Source organism: Sylvia atricapilla, chromosome 4 (assembly GCF_009819655.1).
Source record: "Sylvia atricapilla isolate bSylAtr1 chromosome 4, bSylAtr1.pri, whole genome shotgun sequence".
Taxonomy (NCBI): Eukaryota; Metazoa; Chordata; class Aves; order Passeriformes; family Sylviidae; genus Sylvia; species Sylvia atricapilla.
Window position 1 is genome coordinate 1036929 of NC_089143.1, and position 17805 is coordinate 1054733.

The 17805-nt window shown below is 38.9% G+C and overlaps 1 protein-coding gene across 6 annotated transcripts in view; it reads right to left on the minus strand.

The window, feature by feature from the left end:
- The window catches only part of SORBS2 (sorbin and SH3 domain containing 2), a 71921-nt gene that overhangs the window by 45967 nt on the left and 8149 nt on the right, over positions 1 to 17805 (minus strand). For 2 of the 6 annotated variants that reach the window (XM_066316907.1, XM_066316906.1), the window contains exons 4-7: positions 9636 to 9780; positions 7123 to 7298; positions 1893 to 1959; positions 1055 to 1099 (exon numbers count right to left, since the gene is read on the minus strand). In XM_066316907.1, the coding sequence (XP_066173004.1) occupies positions 1055 to 1099; positions 1893 to 1959; positions 7123 to 7298; positions 9636 to 9780 (433 nt within the window). Of the gene's footprint in view, positions 1 to 1054; positions 1100 to 1892; positions 1960 to 6297; positions 6368 to 7122; positions 7299 to 9635; positions 9781 to 17805 lie in introns of those variants that run through there. The other 4 variants (XM_066316905.1, XM_066316909.1, XM_066316908.1 and 1 more) reach the window with 3 other exon arrangements.

Genomic DNA, 17805 nt, shown 5'->3' on the forward strand with positions numbered 1-17805 from the left:
AGTAGATCTCTGTGTGTTATGTAGCTTATTAGAGAACTTGTATATATTTTTACACAGAATTACAAACGGATAACGTGCATCACAGTTCAAATAAATGAATTTGATGGAGAAGTTAATGGGTGTGTACATCCAGCACATCTGTTAATGACAGCATGTAATGAGTCTCCAGGCTCATCCTGCTGCTCAGTTGTTCCATGTTCAGGTAGAGAAGGGGCAGGAAACACATCCTTTTTCATTGCTTTAATAACTACTTGGTTTGTGATGATGAGGCAGTAGCACATCTTGAAGAGGATCACAAGAGTACAAAGAGATGTCAAACCACTGACCTACAACAAATCTCCTGAACAGCACAGAAAAAGGCACTATTGAGAGCATGGTGAATGCAACAAAAAACTGAAATGAAAAAAAATCCTGAATGGCATTTTTGCAGAAGGCATTATGGCCTTTTTGCACACAGCCTATTCATGCTTTCCTTTTTGCTTTTTTTTTTTTTGGAAATAATTTTACCATATGGGTATAATCTTCTTAAGAAACAATAATTATATATCTCAGATGAATATGTCTTTTCTTGTGGCTAAATAATGTCAACATGAATGCCTACAGCAAAAATGGACAAGTTTGTAAAACAATAATTTTTATTAGGCATTCTTGCTGCATATTTTTAAAGTTTATTCAGGACACTCTTTTTGTCTTTCCATGTCAGTAATTAGTATTTTCAATTTCACCCAGTAGTTCCCTTTCTATTTCTGTAAGAAAAGGCTGAGTTACTAACCATCACTAGTGCAAATAAACGCAATGTCATCAAGAAACCACAGTGCTAAGTGCATCTTTCTACAGTGAGAGTTCCACAGCTGCAATTAATGTCTGTAGTAAGAACGAAACTAAAATTAAACTTGTTTCATTTGGGGGGAAAAAAAGGCATGAACAACTGAGATTAAACAAGACAATCAAAAGTGTGTCTACAGGCATTACAAAAGCGAGCGTGAAGAGTTAACTAGACCATCACTTGCTGGCATTAACAAAAGCATCATTTGGAATATGGAATAATTCCTACCAGTGTTGTATGCATATGCAGTGTTATACAAGTCTGTGTCGTCATCTACAAAAAGAAATGCAGATGTTACAGTAGTGCCACACACGCCCCTTCATCACAGAAACTGAGCTCTGGGTTTGGAAATACAAACAGAAGACTGGTTGGCAATCAAGAACTGTATTTTTTTTTTTCCTCATCTCACAGGTGCTTTTGGAAGACTCTGTGTTCCCATTATACTTAGGCTGGTTTTCCATCTTGTTGTATTTTATCTTCTGGTCGTGTCACTCATATTGCATACTCACTAAGTTAGCACCAAACTGCAAATTACTTTTTGTCTGTTCTTTTCCTTCCTTTTGTCAGCTTTCTTCTGCTACAGACTGTTAAGCTGTTGTTCCTATCACAAAAGGCAACCCTAAATATCTCCTGTGTGACTAGTGTTCAAAATAGAGCTGGTAAGCCAACATTCTCCTGCCTACATTCCTCATTCTCCCACCAACATTCTGTGTGACCGTACTGAACGTCAGCTCTACCTCAGATGAATAAAGTCTCTTTCCTTCTGGAGGTGCAATGAGTGTAACTGCCATTTATACAGTTCCCTGACACCCTTGGGCCAACTCAGAAAGGACATTACAGCTGGCAGTGTCACCACAGCTCCTTTTCAGCAAAACTAAGATATTCTATGATAACAGTTAAATTCAAGCATAAAATTGATGCTTAAACCAGGCTGTTTACCAGCCCACGCTGTTCTAACACCAGAGTTCTCCAAAAGAAAGGCAGTACAGATGGCAGGAGATTTACAGTAGACAATTTCTCATCCCTCCAACTGGACAGGAGGATACAAAGACAAGAACATACTCACCAGGCTTATGAACCATATGGATTTGCTTGAACATTGTCTTGTACCAATCCTTTGGCCTGTCAACTGTCTAAAAAAATACAGGTTTAACCATTAATGACAAAATAAAAATATCCACGTGTACAGATCGGATCAGACATTCAACTGTTATTCTGGACAGAAATATTATATGTTATTACCTATTAAAAATAATAATTTTCATGTATTTTGAATGTATTTATGCATTTTATCGAGGAATTCCTGTAACAAATTCTGGAAGAGACTGAAAATTGAGTGAGTCTTGGACTCTGACCCTGGGAGGGTAAAATGGTTCAGAGCATAGGAATTATTGCAAGATCAAGAGTTCATCATCTTAGTGCCCGATATCTGACACTGATGAATGCTAGATTCTTTACAGGAAAACAGAAATACCACAGAAATTATATCGATATCATAACAGAAGTTATGATTACAAGCATGTAAGAAGAGCTGCTTTTGACCTCCTGGCAATTTCCAGCTTAAATGACTTTCAAAATGGAATTGCTAAATAATGCAGAAAAACTTTGTAACACTGCTGAGAAAAGCTCATACTGTATTCCAGAGTTAATGTTTGGCTTGCAAACCAAGAGTACTCCTTTTATCAATTTTAAAAGCCCTTTACAGACAACTTAATTGTAACTTATTCAATAATCACTCATTAAATTATACTTATCCTCACTTTTGCAAACTAAGTAATCCCAAGGTTCCCTCTGCTCATATTGACACCTGCTTGTGCTTGTTTTTCTCTCTTTACCCTTCTGAATTTTCTCTTTTGCTGCCATTTTTTTGAGGTAGAATGATAATATTTCAGGAAAGGATTAACACAAAAGCAAACACGTTTTCAGTATTATCCTTCTTGAGTGCTAAAATTTTACTGATCCCACAGTAGTCAGAAAAGCAGAAGTTGTAATGCAAAGAATCATGGAATCATGGAATGGCCTGGTTTCAAAGGGACCTTCAAGATCATCAAATTCTCATCCACAGCTTCTCTGGGCAAACAAAACCCCCACTGTGCTCAAACTTCATGGCACACTGGGAAAACCCAAAGGACCAAATTTGAAGTGCGTTATCTTGCAGCAGCTAATACCAAATTTGCAATCACTTTGCTTACTCCTCTTGACCAGAAAAGTGAAAATCTACAAATTCTTCCCTACAGAATACTGGGGGGATTTGCAGGTGCTCACCCCACAGTGCCACCTTTACTAAATCCCACCTTTGCCATGATGACTGGTTATCTGTACATAACAAATATGTTTTGTTTACAGTGGGGAGCTCTTGTTGTAAGGGAATAGGCACAAACACTACTGTATTTAGAGGACTCATTTAGAGAGTTCTCATAAAATTTCTATTTAATAATATTAGAACAATGTTTAAAAGAAGAGCTGAAAGTCAGTCGAAGAACTGGGGAATCTCCTTGCTAAGAAAAAAATTAAGCAGAGTGCTGCTTTTTACCTAGGCCTAATTGCAAGACAGAGATAAAGGAGATTCAGTTTTGTCTCCAGATAATGCATTTCCCTTCCCCCACCTACCAATCCTGCTGAGTTCTGCCAAGTGCAAGTTATTCAGAAGCAGATTTGGGTCATTTTAATATTGTTTCCCTAAAGGTATTAATTATCTATACTAGTGGAACTCTGGTTACAATACTTTAGCTGGACTTAAACAAGAATGCTGTTTGGTGCTCCAGGATCATATATGCTCACAAGTTTACAATTCCAGGAGGTCTGAAGGAAATAAATTCCTCCTCATTTCCCACAGCAACAGTCCCATGAGATTCTCACTGCCTTTGTGATGGTATTGAACCAAGAAGAGTCTTCCAACCAGTGGTGGGTGAACAAATTGCAAATAATGCAGAAATACTGCTGCTGGTCAAGCATTGCCTGGTGCTCCACAAAGTCAGAGGAGGCTCCCACACAGAGATCAGGTATGGAGAATTTCCCATATGAGTAGAGAAGAAGGTTTCTCAACATTTTTCTGGACATTTGAACGCTCCTTTCTATCGCATGTCCCCAGCAATCCCCTCCTAAGGGTTTCAACCCTCAGCCAATAACTTGACTTCAAGTGATAAACCAGACAGGATTAAAAACCAGAATACATTAATTTTGAAATGCATTTTCTCCATTTATATTCCCTGGTCCCACACACTGACACTGTGTGAGGGATTAGCAGCATTCACAATGCACAAAGCCACTCAGACACCACCCTGCTTTGCAGATATCACAGCTGCCGCAGTGAAATGCTGGAACATGGTATCATCATGTGTGAAAAAAAACCATCAGCCAAATAGCACGGAGAGGACATAAGTAACTGCAGTTGCTTCTTAGGAGAGTCCATAATCACTGCAGCATTGTGATCATCCATCAGGAAGTCTGCAATTCAAGGAGGCCTCTGTGATCCTGAGATGAGCTCAGCTGGTGGAAGCAGGGTGCTCATAATGCCTGGATCCCCCTATGGGCTAATGCATGAATGATCCTTGAGAGTCCTTTCCAACTCCGAATATACTGAGACTTTCAGTGGACCTCTGCTTTTTGGGGCTTTGTATTTTAGTTTATTTTCAAGCTCATTAAATCATTCAGCATGGAAAAAGAAACCTAGTGAGATTTGATTTTTTATTTTCATTCTTACTTTTCAATCTACAGATTAATTTTGATAATTAGATCTAAAGCAATCATTTTGGACAGACTAATCCAGTGCAGTCTTACTGCTTTCTGTGAATCTGGCTTTTCCTCTCCCAGGTCCCTGTTGGTGGTAAATGCTGCTATATTTGACTGGATGCTTTTCTGAGTGAGCAGCATTTTACCCTCTCTTTTTTCAGAGCATTCATTTTTAGTGTCTTGGAATTTGACCATCTTTGGGGCAGGGCTTGGCACTAACGACAATCTGAATTTTTAAACCTGCATTTGACAGAGCTAAAAGGAGCTAAAGTGGATAGAGGAAACATGTTAACACGGGATGGGGGCTCTGAGTGAAGAAAAAGCTTTACAGGAGTCCTTCCCTTAGAAGCCTGAGACACGATGGGTTAGCAGGAATAGAAAGAAGAGAACCTCCTTCTGTTTTCCTTGGCTAAAGAGCTGCCACAAACCATGTTCTGAGAGTAAAGACAGACTTGGAGGAGACTATCATACGTTGCAAAAATCTCTTTAATCCTGAGAAGCACTCAAAGCATGGAACACATACTCCAGAGTTCTTAGTGACACGCTAAACTTTTGGAATCACCCCTGCACCTTCCTTTACTGATTTTTTAGATAGACTCCTGCAATTTCCACAAAGATGGAAGAATAAGAAACTTCTAAATTTTACATGCAATGGATAATTGGAAAATTTCTCTCTTCAGATGGACTGAGGCTGAAGCTTCTGGGAGAAGATTCCTGTTTGGATTGCTTCCTGACCTTGGAGAAAGGGAAAGTGATACACCCTACCTTCTACTATTCATGGAAAATGCAGTTTTAGTGCTTTTTCAAGGTGCAGCATGTTTGAGTCTTTTGCTGACACCTAAACCAACTTTGTTCTGGCTCATCTGGGGCATACAGGGCTCAAATAGACTTGTGCATAATGTAATTATATAGTAATAATTATATAGTAATAATACAATATAATTATAAAGTAATCTTGAACAAGTATCTTGAAAATAATTTTAATACCAGCTATGTCTTAAGGAAGCAGAAAAAGGATGCAAAATGGGACAGCAGACACACTCTTACACATACACACACCAGCATAAAGTTTTAACTTATATCTCATTGTGAGAATTATTTCTGTAATACTAAGATCACAGACCATGATATATCTTGAAATTGAAGCACAACAAAACCCAGAGCAAAACCAGCACAAAAATGTCCTAATTAAAACTGAATTACACTTTTAGGAGAAAATCTGAAAGACTCACATCATAGAACCTGAAAGTTAAATACAGTTTGGCAGACTGCCAGCTTCATTAGGCACACTTCAGGGGGATTTCTTTTATAATCTTATATAACTGATATGATGCACCCTATTAGAACAACCTGCTACTAAAAAAGCACAAAACCAATTACTATATCCAAGATAAAGCAAAGGGACTACTTACTTATAAAGAGGAGAGGAAGCTAGAGCATTGCTGCAAAGAAATGTCTTCGTTTTTAAGAGATTCTGACCGTATCAACTTTTTTACATCAAAAATAAACCGAGAAATGCCAGAGTTTCTCCCCCATTCTTACAAAAATTATCCCCATCTTCCTACTTATCCTGATTTTTTTCCCTATTGATTCTCTCCATTAATTGCTGGTTGTCCCCCCCCTAGTTTTTCAGTCCCTTGAAGCAATTCTTGGCAATACAACATAGCCCCAAACGCCAATATTGGCAGACAAGACACATCCTACAGCTGCTACACCCCTGTACCTCACTGAGACTTCACCTGCAAGGGTTCTGCTGCTTTCATCCTGGCTCCCACTCCTCTCCCCTTCTCCGTGCAGCACAGCAGCTCTTCTCTGCCTGGGGAGGTCAGTGAGTGCTGCCTGTGCTCTGTGCTCTCTGCAGCAGCCAGAAGAGGCTGCCCTGACAGCAGAGTGGAAAGAATGCTTCAGCATGGTGAAAACAAAACTCTTCAGTTGGACATCCTGGGACCACTGAAGCAGTGCCCAGCAAAAGATGATGACAAAGAAAAGGGCTCCCCAGCTCTTTGTGTCACCCGAGGGCACGGGGATTTATTGCTGCTCTGCCACGGAAATGCTGCTCCCTTGGGCTGCCCTAAGGACAAAACCAGGCATTTCTGCACTGCCCTGATGGCATGAGAACACTGCCCCAGGAATGCACAAATATAAGGTTATTACATATACATACACACAGATGTGCATAGGAATATTTGCACATACACACACACACACACACACACACACATATATACATATATATATATATATATATACAGTATGAATAAACTTTATTTTAGAAATAAACCAAAGGCAATTACTGCACATCCCCAAAAGGCAAGAACTACAAGGGACACAAGAAAGACACAAAATTTTGGCGACTTCTAATTAAAACTAGAACCAGGAGGTTGCCCAATTATGCTCCCATCAGCGTTCTCCTTTTCGTCAGCACACAATATTATATTCACAAGGCCACTGATTACACACGCCTTATTCCAAATTATATAAGAGTAGAAGAATGTGAAAAAACCCATTACCAACAATCAGTTCATTGTCTGAGCTCATACCCAGATTTTCCCAGAATTTCCTACCGTTCTAATTGCTGTAGGGATTCCAGATTCATCTACCGGGCCAATCCCTGCATAATGTGGAGCTTTAATGACTGTGATTTTTTTTTCTTCCTCTGAGGATCTACAGATTGGTATTGTACTGCTGGTGCTGGTGCTGCCAATACTCTGAACATGCTGTGAGTATGTCTCTGTGGACTCTGTAAAGATAACATGACAGAAAAATGTGTAATGACACAATAATCACACTTGGCAGATAAAAACACACTTCCCCTTTCAGCCTGCTGCACAAAGGCTGACAATCTTCACCACATACACGTTATTTTAAAGAAATACCATCTTAACTAGGGATTTGCCCTACTTGATGCTACATTAACAAAATTATAAGCTTATTTAAGGACCACACAAGCTATTAAACTCAGAATTGGAGTAGAAGCTTTTTTTCACAACACCTTGCTTACTAAAAAGAGAACCCCCCCAAAAACCATTGCAAAATCTACTGAGAAAGGTGCAGCAGCCTTTCTCCCATAAATCAAACTTTTGCACATTTTCTACCCAGTTCCTTGGAAACCAGTGACTTAACTTCAAAGCTTCCACCCACCAAGTCTAGCAAAGGACAGAAAATGGCTGTTCTGTAAGCACAGCAAATGGCCTTACACAAAAAAACTTCTGTGACATGTGCTCAGAAACATGAAGATTTGATGCATGAATATTTTTAAGAGACTAATTTTGACATTTTAACACAAATTAAGCGTTCTGCCCTTAAGGTGTGTTGATATGTTTATGGGACTCCATGAATAACCCATAAAAATGATTTTTGCAGAGCAATCTGATGACCCACCTACAGCACCTGAGGTGTAGTGCACAAGATGCTGCTGTTTTGTAGTGACTTGCCACGTTTCTACCCTTCCCCCTCAAATCTTCCTTTATAACTAATTAAATTAATACATCCCTAACACCATTTCCTTCTAAAATCCCTCTAAAATTTCCTTCTAAAAGTAATTTTACTTAACAAAAAACCACCTCTGTGCTGGGATGTGGCACGAGGATTTGCACTTCTGCAGGAAATGCACTTTTTCCTGTATACAGGAAGAATATTGCCCCATTCTTTCAGGCAGCAGGTTTCAGTAAATTAGTGGGCTGCTCTTACAAAGCCTCTTCTTTGCAAGTGAAGGTACAGTGAGATGGTTCCACTGCAGGAGAAATGAATGCAGGGAGGGAAAATACATGTTCTAACCCTAATGGTGACAATTAAAATTGACTTTCACGGGCCATTAACATCCACTGATTTATTCTGAAGAAAAAAAAAACTATGAGTTGTGATATGAGCCTGCAAAAGGAGCTCTGGTGACTGAGAGCTCTAATTTTAAGTTGAGTATTTCTGCTCACTCCCATTGCAGCACTGCATTTGGCATGGCTGCTCCAGCTGTTTACTCAAGGCTCAAATCCTGTAAAATGTTTCAGTGCTACACATATATGGCGAGGGGCAACTCTGTGTGGCAAACATCTGAATATTTGGAACTTTTTTTCCCAAAATGCATGACGTTAAATTTAGAAAACGTTTTGGATTTGATCCTTCATCCTTCATAGGCCTCAAACTGAGGCCATCAGGGGGATTTCTACATGAGTAAAGAATTAAATCAGGGTGTTATTGTGGAACACTGCACTTCAGCAACATACAAGACTGAAAGCCATGGGAAAATACATATTTTAGGTATATCCAAACCAGTTGATTAACAGATCTTTAGATCAGCAAACTAGAAGCAATTAAAAAACCTAGAAGTCTGTGATGTGGAGTAAGCCATGTATATGCTTTTTGTACTTATCACTCTGATGACAGCAGCATTTGTCTAAGATGTCTCAGAGCAAGAACTGCCACCTAATTTCCCTGCAAGCACAACAAAAATGTAATCGGTGGCACCACATTCAAGTTATTTTGCATGTATAATCTTTTTCTAAATATGCACAACACTGGTAGAAAAATGCTGCAAGTGAATGATTCTCTTGGCAAAATGAGATTATACTGGCAAAGACCCTAAGGCTGATGGTATTTGGTTTGTGTTCAATTTTTAAATTAAAGATGCCCTAAAAAAAAAAATAAATCCATGAACAAATTTTAGATTGATGTGGTTTTAGGTTTTTAAAAGCCCAGAGCCTGTCCCTTTGTTGACAGTATTTCTGCTGAAGAATTAGGGAAGTTGTAAGGAGGAGCAAAGTACAAAGTGAGCCCTTGGTTTTTAAGGCAAAATCTGGAAGGGCTGGAGAGTTGAGGTGTTTTGATGGATGCTCTTTCCTTGGTAAAGCCAGTAGAAAATTCTCAAGAGGTTTGCTCACACACCTAGGTTATAAAACTTGATAGTAACTGCTGTACCTAACAATAAATGCTACTTTTTTTGCTTTATTTACTTCCCAAGGTAGATGAACAGACAACACCTTCATTCTAGACGTGGAGCACTCTGCAATTATTTGCAGCCTTTGCCACACGAATCACAATATGTTGTGTAATATATAATGCAAAAATTCCGTGTGAGGCTTACCCATCATCCTGCCATGCTGCATGATAACAATGTTGGAATTGAGTGAAGCTGGTGGAGGGTAAGCTGAAGAAGGGGAAAAAGGCCTTTGAAAGTGACTCAGTGGGCTGGCAGCAGTGCCAGAATTCCCATTCACTGTGACCTGAGCCTGAGAGAGACAAAACAACATCCCATTAAACCACACACAAAGCTCTCCAACTGCTGTCCCAAAGCAAGAGTGAGGCAAGGCTGTCATCCACACCACAATTACCAGTTCAGGTACACAGCCACAGTGGCCTCTGCATTCACTGAAACACAAAACACGGCACAAAGGGAGCAGAGAGTCCTCCTTCTCTGCCTTGGACCTCTTCTCTCCTTGTGTGTGCTGCCTGGGAAGGTGACACAGAGATCAGGAAGGTGACACGGAGATCACAAATGAGGTCTGCAGATGTCTGACAGCAAAAATAAAATGAAGATGGCAGTAAAAGCTCCCAACACTGTGTGACCAAGGCTGTCTGCCACAGCTCCCTCATATTCCCTTCGTGCACTGTGGATATTGATGGAGACTTCTGTGCACACTGCAGGGAAAAGTCTCATTAGGACTAGCTGGAAAAAAGTGACAAAAATTGTCTTTAAAAAAATGGAAGGCAGCTGGAGTGACTGTGAGATGCTGGTATGTCATCTATTACAATCCAAATAAAGAGCACCAATTAAAGAACCAACAGCCCACAACCACAAAATGACAGAACAAAATCAATAATGGCAGAGCTAAGCAAACTGGCAATCACCTAAAGCCATTTAGGCTTTAGTCACTGGAGGTATCTGTCCCCAGGTTTAGAATCCCTGCATTGGGGCAGTACCACTTTTACAGGGAGTATTGGAAGAATCAAACTGAGATACTGAGAAAGCACTGAATGAAATAAGAGGGTAGTGAGTATTTCAGCAGAAAAGCAAGGGCAGCTCTCTGCAACATCTCCTTAAATGCAGAACTGTTCTTATAATTAGAAGAACTACAAAGTTTGTTATATAGCAAATAAACTAAAACATGCTGCAGATGTAAATAAGTGACTATCTGAAGCAGCAAAGCATAAATAAAAACATTTTAAAATGCATATTATTTTTTACAAACAAAAATTATATATTTATGCATACTGTATGCATTTGTATTTTGGAGATTACTGGATTTCTTTTAACTTTTTAACATCTTGGTCTCTCACAGCCAAGAGAGAAGAACAATTTCTGGCTCCTATGCAGACATCATGTGAACTCCTAAATGCATTCAGGGGTTTCTCATTTTAAGGACACTTGTTTTCAGAAGTGTGATGGTGTGTGATTGTGGTGACATCTCCATTGGAAGTTTTCTGTTTAAACATCTCCCTCTTGGTAAACTCTAGAACCAAAAATAAGTTGGCTTTTCTTATGTCATCCTCTCCTCCAAAACAAAACAAAAAAAAAAGTCTTTGGAGATGTAAGAGCAGAAAAGCTGCATAACTCAAAGACAGCATTTCAAGAGGTGTGAAATGTTTTCAGATAAGATTTTAAAATGAGGCCAGCCATCTCTCCTCTGCTTCAAGTGTTCTTGACAGCCCATTCTCTCTTGCTACACATTGTATTTTTGGGAAAGCTTCTTTCTAGGGAAGGCAGGGTGCAACTGTGTGAAGAACCTTCCACATTCTTACTCATTCACTATGGCTTTTGTTTCTCTGAGCACAGCTGCTGTGAGTCCTTTGCAGACTGGAAAGATACTCCTATGAATTTCTGTAATAAAAAAATTGAGGTATTTCTGAGAAGGGCTTTACCAAATAGCTCAGTGAGACAGTAAGGCACTTACACTAAGGAGAACAGAATGTCATGAAAACAGACCCTCACAAGCAGTTGAATGTGTCATAAATTACACAGTCATAAATGTGTATGTGATATGTTCATACATGACATTTTTGGGTTTGCTTCTGAAGGTCTTAAGGAGGATCTCAGCTCAGCTATAATTTCTCAGTTTCTAATGATTTTCTCTTGGAGGAAAGTGTCTGTGAAGGTGGCCATTTCATTTGTTCACCTGATGCATCTTGCACTGTTTACAGGGTTAGCTATAAAATAAACTTTTACAGAGTTCCAAAGGCCTTTTCTTCCCTTGGAATCATTTGGTAGTTACTGACATTTCAATCTGAGAATGTGAAGCTTTAGGTCCAGCTGACAGAGTTTATTCCCAGATTTTACAAGGAAGGGAAAATCCTTTAAGATGTCTATTCATGAATTAGACATTTTGCTTTCCTAAGTCATTTTTGTGGGAAAAAGAAAACAATATGGAAAAAAAAACCAAAACCCTATCCAACCAAAAATACACTTGTTTTCCAATTTACTGTGAAAATAATCATTTTTCATGGTGTTCCTTTCCCTAGCAAGCTCTATTATTTTTTTTTCTCCAGTATACTTAACCTGTCCTCCACTGCAAGAAAAGCCACCTACTTCTGCAGCAAGATAATCAAGATCTTGGAAAAATTCCTATGAGGTATCAGGTTTAAAATTCCTCTAATTTGCCTGAGCATCAGAAAGAGTAGCTCTGGATTTCTGAATCAGACCAGAAAGAGGCATCCATCTGGGACTGGAGCTGCTTTTTAACTCTCTCTGCTGAGCCAGAGAGAAGAGGTTTTATTTTGGATGTCTGAGCAGCTCTTTGTAAGAATGCTGCACAGCACACACCTGACCTCAGACACTGAAATAGGTTAAAACTCAATAAAACACTCAATTAAAACACTGAAATAGGTTAAAACACTCAATTGCAGCTCAAGACAGTCATGGAACTTGGGAAAAAGGAAAAAATATAATGTGCACTTCCATTTTCAAGTTTTCATTAGATTCCATAAAGTACATAAAAAAGAAGAATCCACTGAAATTATTTTATAGGGATAATGTTCATAATTGGAATACAATCAGAAAAAATACTTTCCAAAACCAGCTGTTCTCTAGTTTTAATTCTAATTCTAAGCAGAAACCCAAATAAGGATTGCAACTCTCATACTTTAGGTTTTCCAAGAACCTGTAATCTGTGACTAAAGGTAAAGAAAAGTGACCACAGTTTTACTTTCAGTTCTGCCTTTTGCCTGGAATATTTGTCAATTTTGTTGACTCAGCTGACACTTCTTCTTACAAGTTTTACAACTTCTCTGTCCAGTCTCATTAAGAAACTCAAAAATAAACCATCATCCCCAAAAAGGATGGGTTAAAGTCTTTGATGGACTTTAAAGGATGGACATAAAGTCTTTAAGGCATGGTTGTATCTTATGCAGGTGGAGTGGTGGATGGCCCAATCCTAAATTACTTTTCTCATTCTCACAGTGGTTTTCACTACAAAATCAACAGCAATCTGGGAATGAAGATCACTCCAGGATTAGAGCCACTAATAACTGGGGTGTGTGCCACCAGTTTCCCCATCACTTTGTCACTCCATGGATGCATTTTCATCTGGCCCTTCTCTGCAGAGATGATGACTTTTCTGTACTGCAGAGTTGTGTTTGGCCAGGATTTTAATTTTTGTGGGTCTTTCAGGACTGCTTGGGGATTTTTGCCCTTGGGTGAGTGTCTTTTCATTTTGGTTTGTCCACTGATGGTGAGCAAACGTTAGGCTCTTCCCTGCCATGTCTAAAAGAGAAAGTGGTGGTCAGAATTTGACTATTACAGAGCCTTCCACTGGGAAACTAACCCAAAAAAGGAAAGGAGAACCAACTGTTCATTTTAGCTGACCAAAAGTGGTGCCCAAAGCAAACAAATACAGTTAGCTGACAATTTTAGAAGTAGGCTACAAGAAAATAGAAATATTCCATGCGTCCCACAGCTAGTAAATGGTCATACAATGACTTTGTCTGACCAGTCTTTACTGATTATTGTATCTTTGGCAACAAGCACTGTGTCATACACAGATTCATTGTAATGATTCATTAAAAAAAAAAGAAAAGAAGTTTTTCAATCTGTTACAGAAGTTAAGGATTACAGATTTTACTTGCCTGTTATTAGCATTGTCTTTTAGCAGCATCTGGAGCAATGACAACTGATCATTGGCTTTCCAGGTGACTATGTGCAAGGTTGGATTCAAAATACTTTTTATAAATGATTACTTAAAACTATATAAACTTAAAAAATATACATACTGTTTGTTCTTTTCAGGCTTGAAAATGATGGTATGATAAAGTATTTGCACCAAGTTTGAGAACTGCTGTGACCCAGTAAAACTCTGGATTCAGAACATCTCTCTGCTTTGCAATTCAGCGATGAAAGCTCGATTTAAATGAAGCCTTTGTTCTGACTCATTTTAATCATGTGGATAATCTCAAAAGAAATCAGAAGTGATCTGGGTTTGACCCAGATTCCATACCTTCTTTCTCCCCATACATGAGTATCCTAAGGTACAGGAACAGGAATGTATGTATAAAGTGTCTAACTGCATTCTGCTTTTTCCCTCGACTTAACCAAGAGAAAAGTATCAGGACACTAGAATAATTCAAGATTATTTATGCAGTTCAGTGCTTAGGAGAGGAAAAGGTTAACTAGAGGAGAGAAAACCAGTTTTGTGCAGTCAGTTGTCATGGCTGGGAAAAAAAACTGCGTTAAATACTGCCAACATTTACCATCTATTTACAAATTACATTATTGAAATCTGCATCTCCGTGTAAATCAAAAATGATGGTAGTCCAGACTCCAAAAACCTGTAAGCTGTTAACAATATTTAAATAAATCTCTTCAAACTCCATGGAATACTCACTTCTAATATATTTGGAACAAGTATTTCTTGGATTTATTTTCTCTGAAGCAAAGTGTTTGATACACCTTAGCTGAGCACACAACAATCATTTCCTATCCCAAATCTTCTATGCCAATGATGATTATTTTTTAACAACTGTTACAAAGCACTGTCAGACCGTGCCTGTGTGGGAAATTACTGCCCAAACACCTGTCTGTGTAACGGGACAACAAAGTGGAATTCTGTTCCCCTTTGACAACCTGTTCGAACGAAACGGAGGAGGAGGGAAAAAAAAAAAAAAAAAAAAAAAAAAAAAAAGGAAGCATAATTACATGAGAAGTGGCAGCAGTGTTGGTTAAGGTGGTGCCATCTGACACAGCAGACATCTGGCTCAAGGTTGGGGAGGGTGTTTCAGAGCAGTCAGTGGTACCACAGCTACAAGGCTGCAGCTCATCTAGAAGGGCAGTGGAGGACTCGCTCAGGGTGCGGGAGGAGCACTCGCTCATGGCTGAGTCTGTGCTCACAGAGGCTGTCTCCTTCCTCTGGACAGCACTGGCAGGAGCTGGGAATGGGCAGTGAGCTGGAAACTGGGAGAGGGCTGGGCATGGATAAAAGCGTGGAGGCAAGAACTCATCGAGCGTTGGCAAAGAACACGGCACCAGCTGGGTGCCACTGCCTGGTGACAAAGAGGCTCTGGGAACTGGTACCACAGGAGAAGGAAGAGGCAGTGGAGAAGCTTCTGTTGCTGTTTGTCTGTGTGTCTGTGAAGCATTTACCTCCATCACAGGGGCAGGGATTTTCTGGTTTCCAAGCTGAGATTTGAAGGAAAAAAAAAAAAAATAAGAAAAGAAACAGATTACTTAATGAATAAAGAACTTTTCCCTTTGCCTCTTGCTGGGTGTAGGGGAATTACAGGAGTGTAAGTTTTTTCAGCCACCCGAGGAAGTTCACATTGACAGAGATTAGGAAATAAATCAACCATGCTCTATATTAGAGGAGGACAACATGAAAGAAATGAATGCAGAAAATACCAGTGGAAGCAATGCCAGAAACCATAGTGTGCTGAGATGAATATTCATAATGCACTGCATATATTAATGATCTCCACTGTGCATTGGGAGGGTTTACATTATTTTTATACTTCATGTAAATGTGAGGCTAGAGAATGTCATCTCCCTGTAGTTCTCAAAACAAAAATCTATCTCCAAGTCTAATCTGGGAAAATGTTACACTTTTTTTTTTTTTTTTTTTTTTTTTTTATCAAGGACAGATATGATTTTGAAATTAACTGTAATACAAAGATGAGCAGGACTGCCAGCTACACAGAAACATTATTAATGAATGTTCAGATGATCTGCAGGTAAGAGGTGATGGAATTTTTTGCCTCTTGTGACTGAACACATCTTCTCCACTGCCTCTCTAATAAAAATATTTGGATGATCTTAGAATTTCCCAGCACCCTGGAAGCACCCTGTCAACCTACTCTGTGAGGTGTATGCACAGGAGTCTTTTCAACATTAGAGGACAAAAGGATTGTTGGGGTAACTGTACAAACCTGGGGAACAGAGACTGGGAGCACAAGAACAGGACATACTGAAACAAAACATGCCAGTGGTTTGGATTCAGCCCAGTTCCTCAAAAGTAGGGAACAGTCTCATGAGAGTGCTTCTGAGAACTGCCACACGATGTCTGAGCTTTATGTTGGCATTTCAAATAGGTTTAAACTAGTCCCACAACTGGCTTTTTGCATCTGCAGCTTCTTTTTGAGCATGCATGCTGGCATCTAATATTGGTTAAACAGCTGCACAAATCCTATGCTACATATTAGCCACAAGCTTTCCATCAATTCCTAAATATTCAAAATACTGCCCACTTCAGCACCAATGGTTTCACTGTTGATAGGGCTGAGGACATCTGGAATAGCTACTGGGAAAGTGTCTGGGATTAAAACATATTTAAAATGTATGTAAAACAGAGGACAGTGAGACACTATATGTAGAAAACATATTAAGAGACTACTTTAAAAAGTAACACTCAGTCATACATATCACATTGTTATCAGCAATATAGTTATTTCCTATGCTTAGACTGGGCAGATGTCTTTAATCATTCAAAAAATGTTTCAAGCCATCAGATTAAAATGCCATTTTGGCATTTTAATCCAAAATCTGAAAATATCTTCTAAAGCCCTTATGGAAGACTTGGAACACGACCCAGATTATGCTACTTACAGGAGGTCACTGGGGTTCCAGTTGCATAATTCTTGTTGAGATCAACAAGAATTTACACAAATAACCTCACTGAGGTCAATGGGACCATCCCTATGAATAAGCATTACAGAAAAAAATCTGAAGTATGTGAACAGATATCTATTACTTGTTCCAATTGATCCAAAATAAATCTTTGGCATCACTGGATCTTTAGGGCACACAAAAATAGGCAAAAGCTGCTGTTAAAATCTGCACTTAAAACAGTGAAGAAATTTAGGCAAACAGCTTAAAATCCAAATCTTATTCACAGCAATGTTTTGAATCCCCAACCTAATCTCTTCATGGAGGAAATCTGAACAGATTACCTCTTAATTAAAATAATCAATAACTGAGCTGTAAAAGGACAGTATTTTCATAGAGAACTAATTTGCCAATGGAAACTTCAAAAGAAGAATGGAACACTATTAAAAATAATGCCATGAAAAATTAGGATGGTTATACAGCATATTATGTCAGGGATTTAAGATGTGTGCATTTACACACACATATAAGAAACTGTAATTTCTGTTCACGGGTACAGAAAGGGAAGAGAGAAACATCATTATTCATGATGATTTTCATCATCTGTGTCATCAGCTCATCATATCAAGATCTCCAGCAAAAGACAGGAACCAGGAGATCATTCTGTAATTCTGAGGCAGAGCCAAAAAGGAGCTCTGAAGTTCTTCAGATCACTTGTCCTCTCAGCATCCCCAGAAGAAAAGTTACATATGACTGAGGCAAAATGTGTAAATTAATCTCTACATCATTAAAATAACAGGAAATTTTGGGAAGTTGAGAAATCTAATAAACCTTCTGGCTCTGAGCTGAGAAGGTTTCTTGCATGCTTCAGAAAAGAAGGGATGGGCAACACAAAGACAGATATTCAGGGTGCATCCAGAGAGCCAGTGAAACTGAGATTTTAAAGAATTAATTCGTTGTTTTTGGCAAATAATAGCTGATTTCATCAAGCCAATTCTTAAAGAGAATATAAAGTTTTTATTCTTACAACACAGACAGAAGGAATGCAGCAATTCTAGGTGCTGATCCCCAACATGAAGCTTCTTGTCTTTGTGGAGTAGAACTTCTATAACTGCCTGGCTCTAAAACACTTCTGTGTTTATAATAACTCTCAGGGAAAGAGATTTTGTGATTTAAAACAGCATTGTGTTTGAAAACTGGTTTACATCCCTCAAGAAACATGGAATGTTGG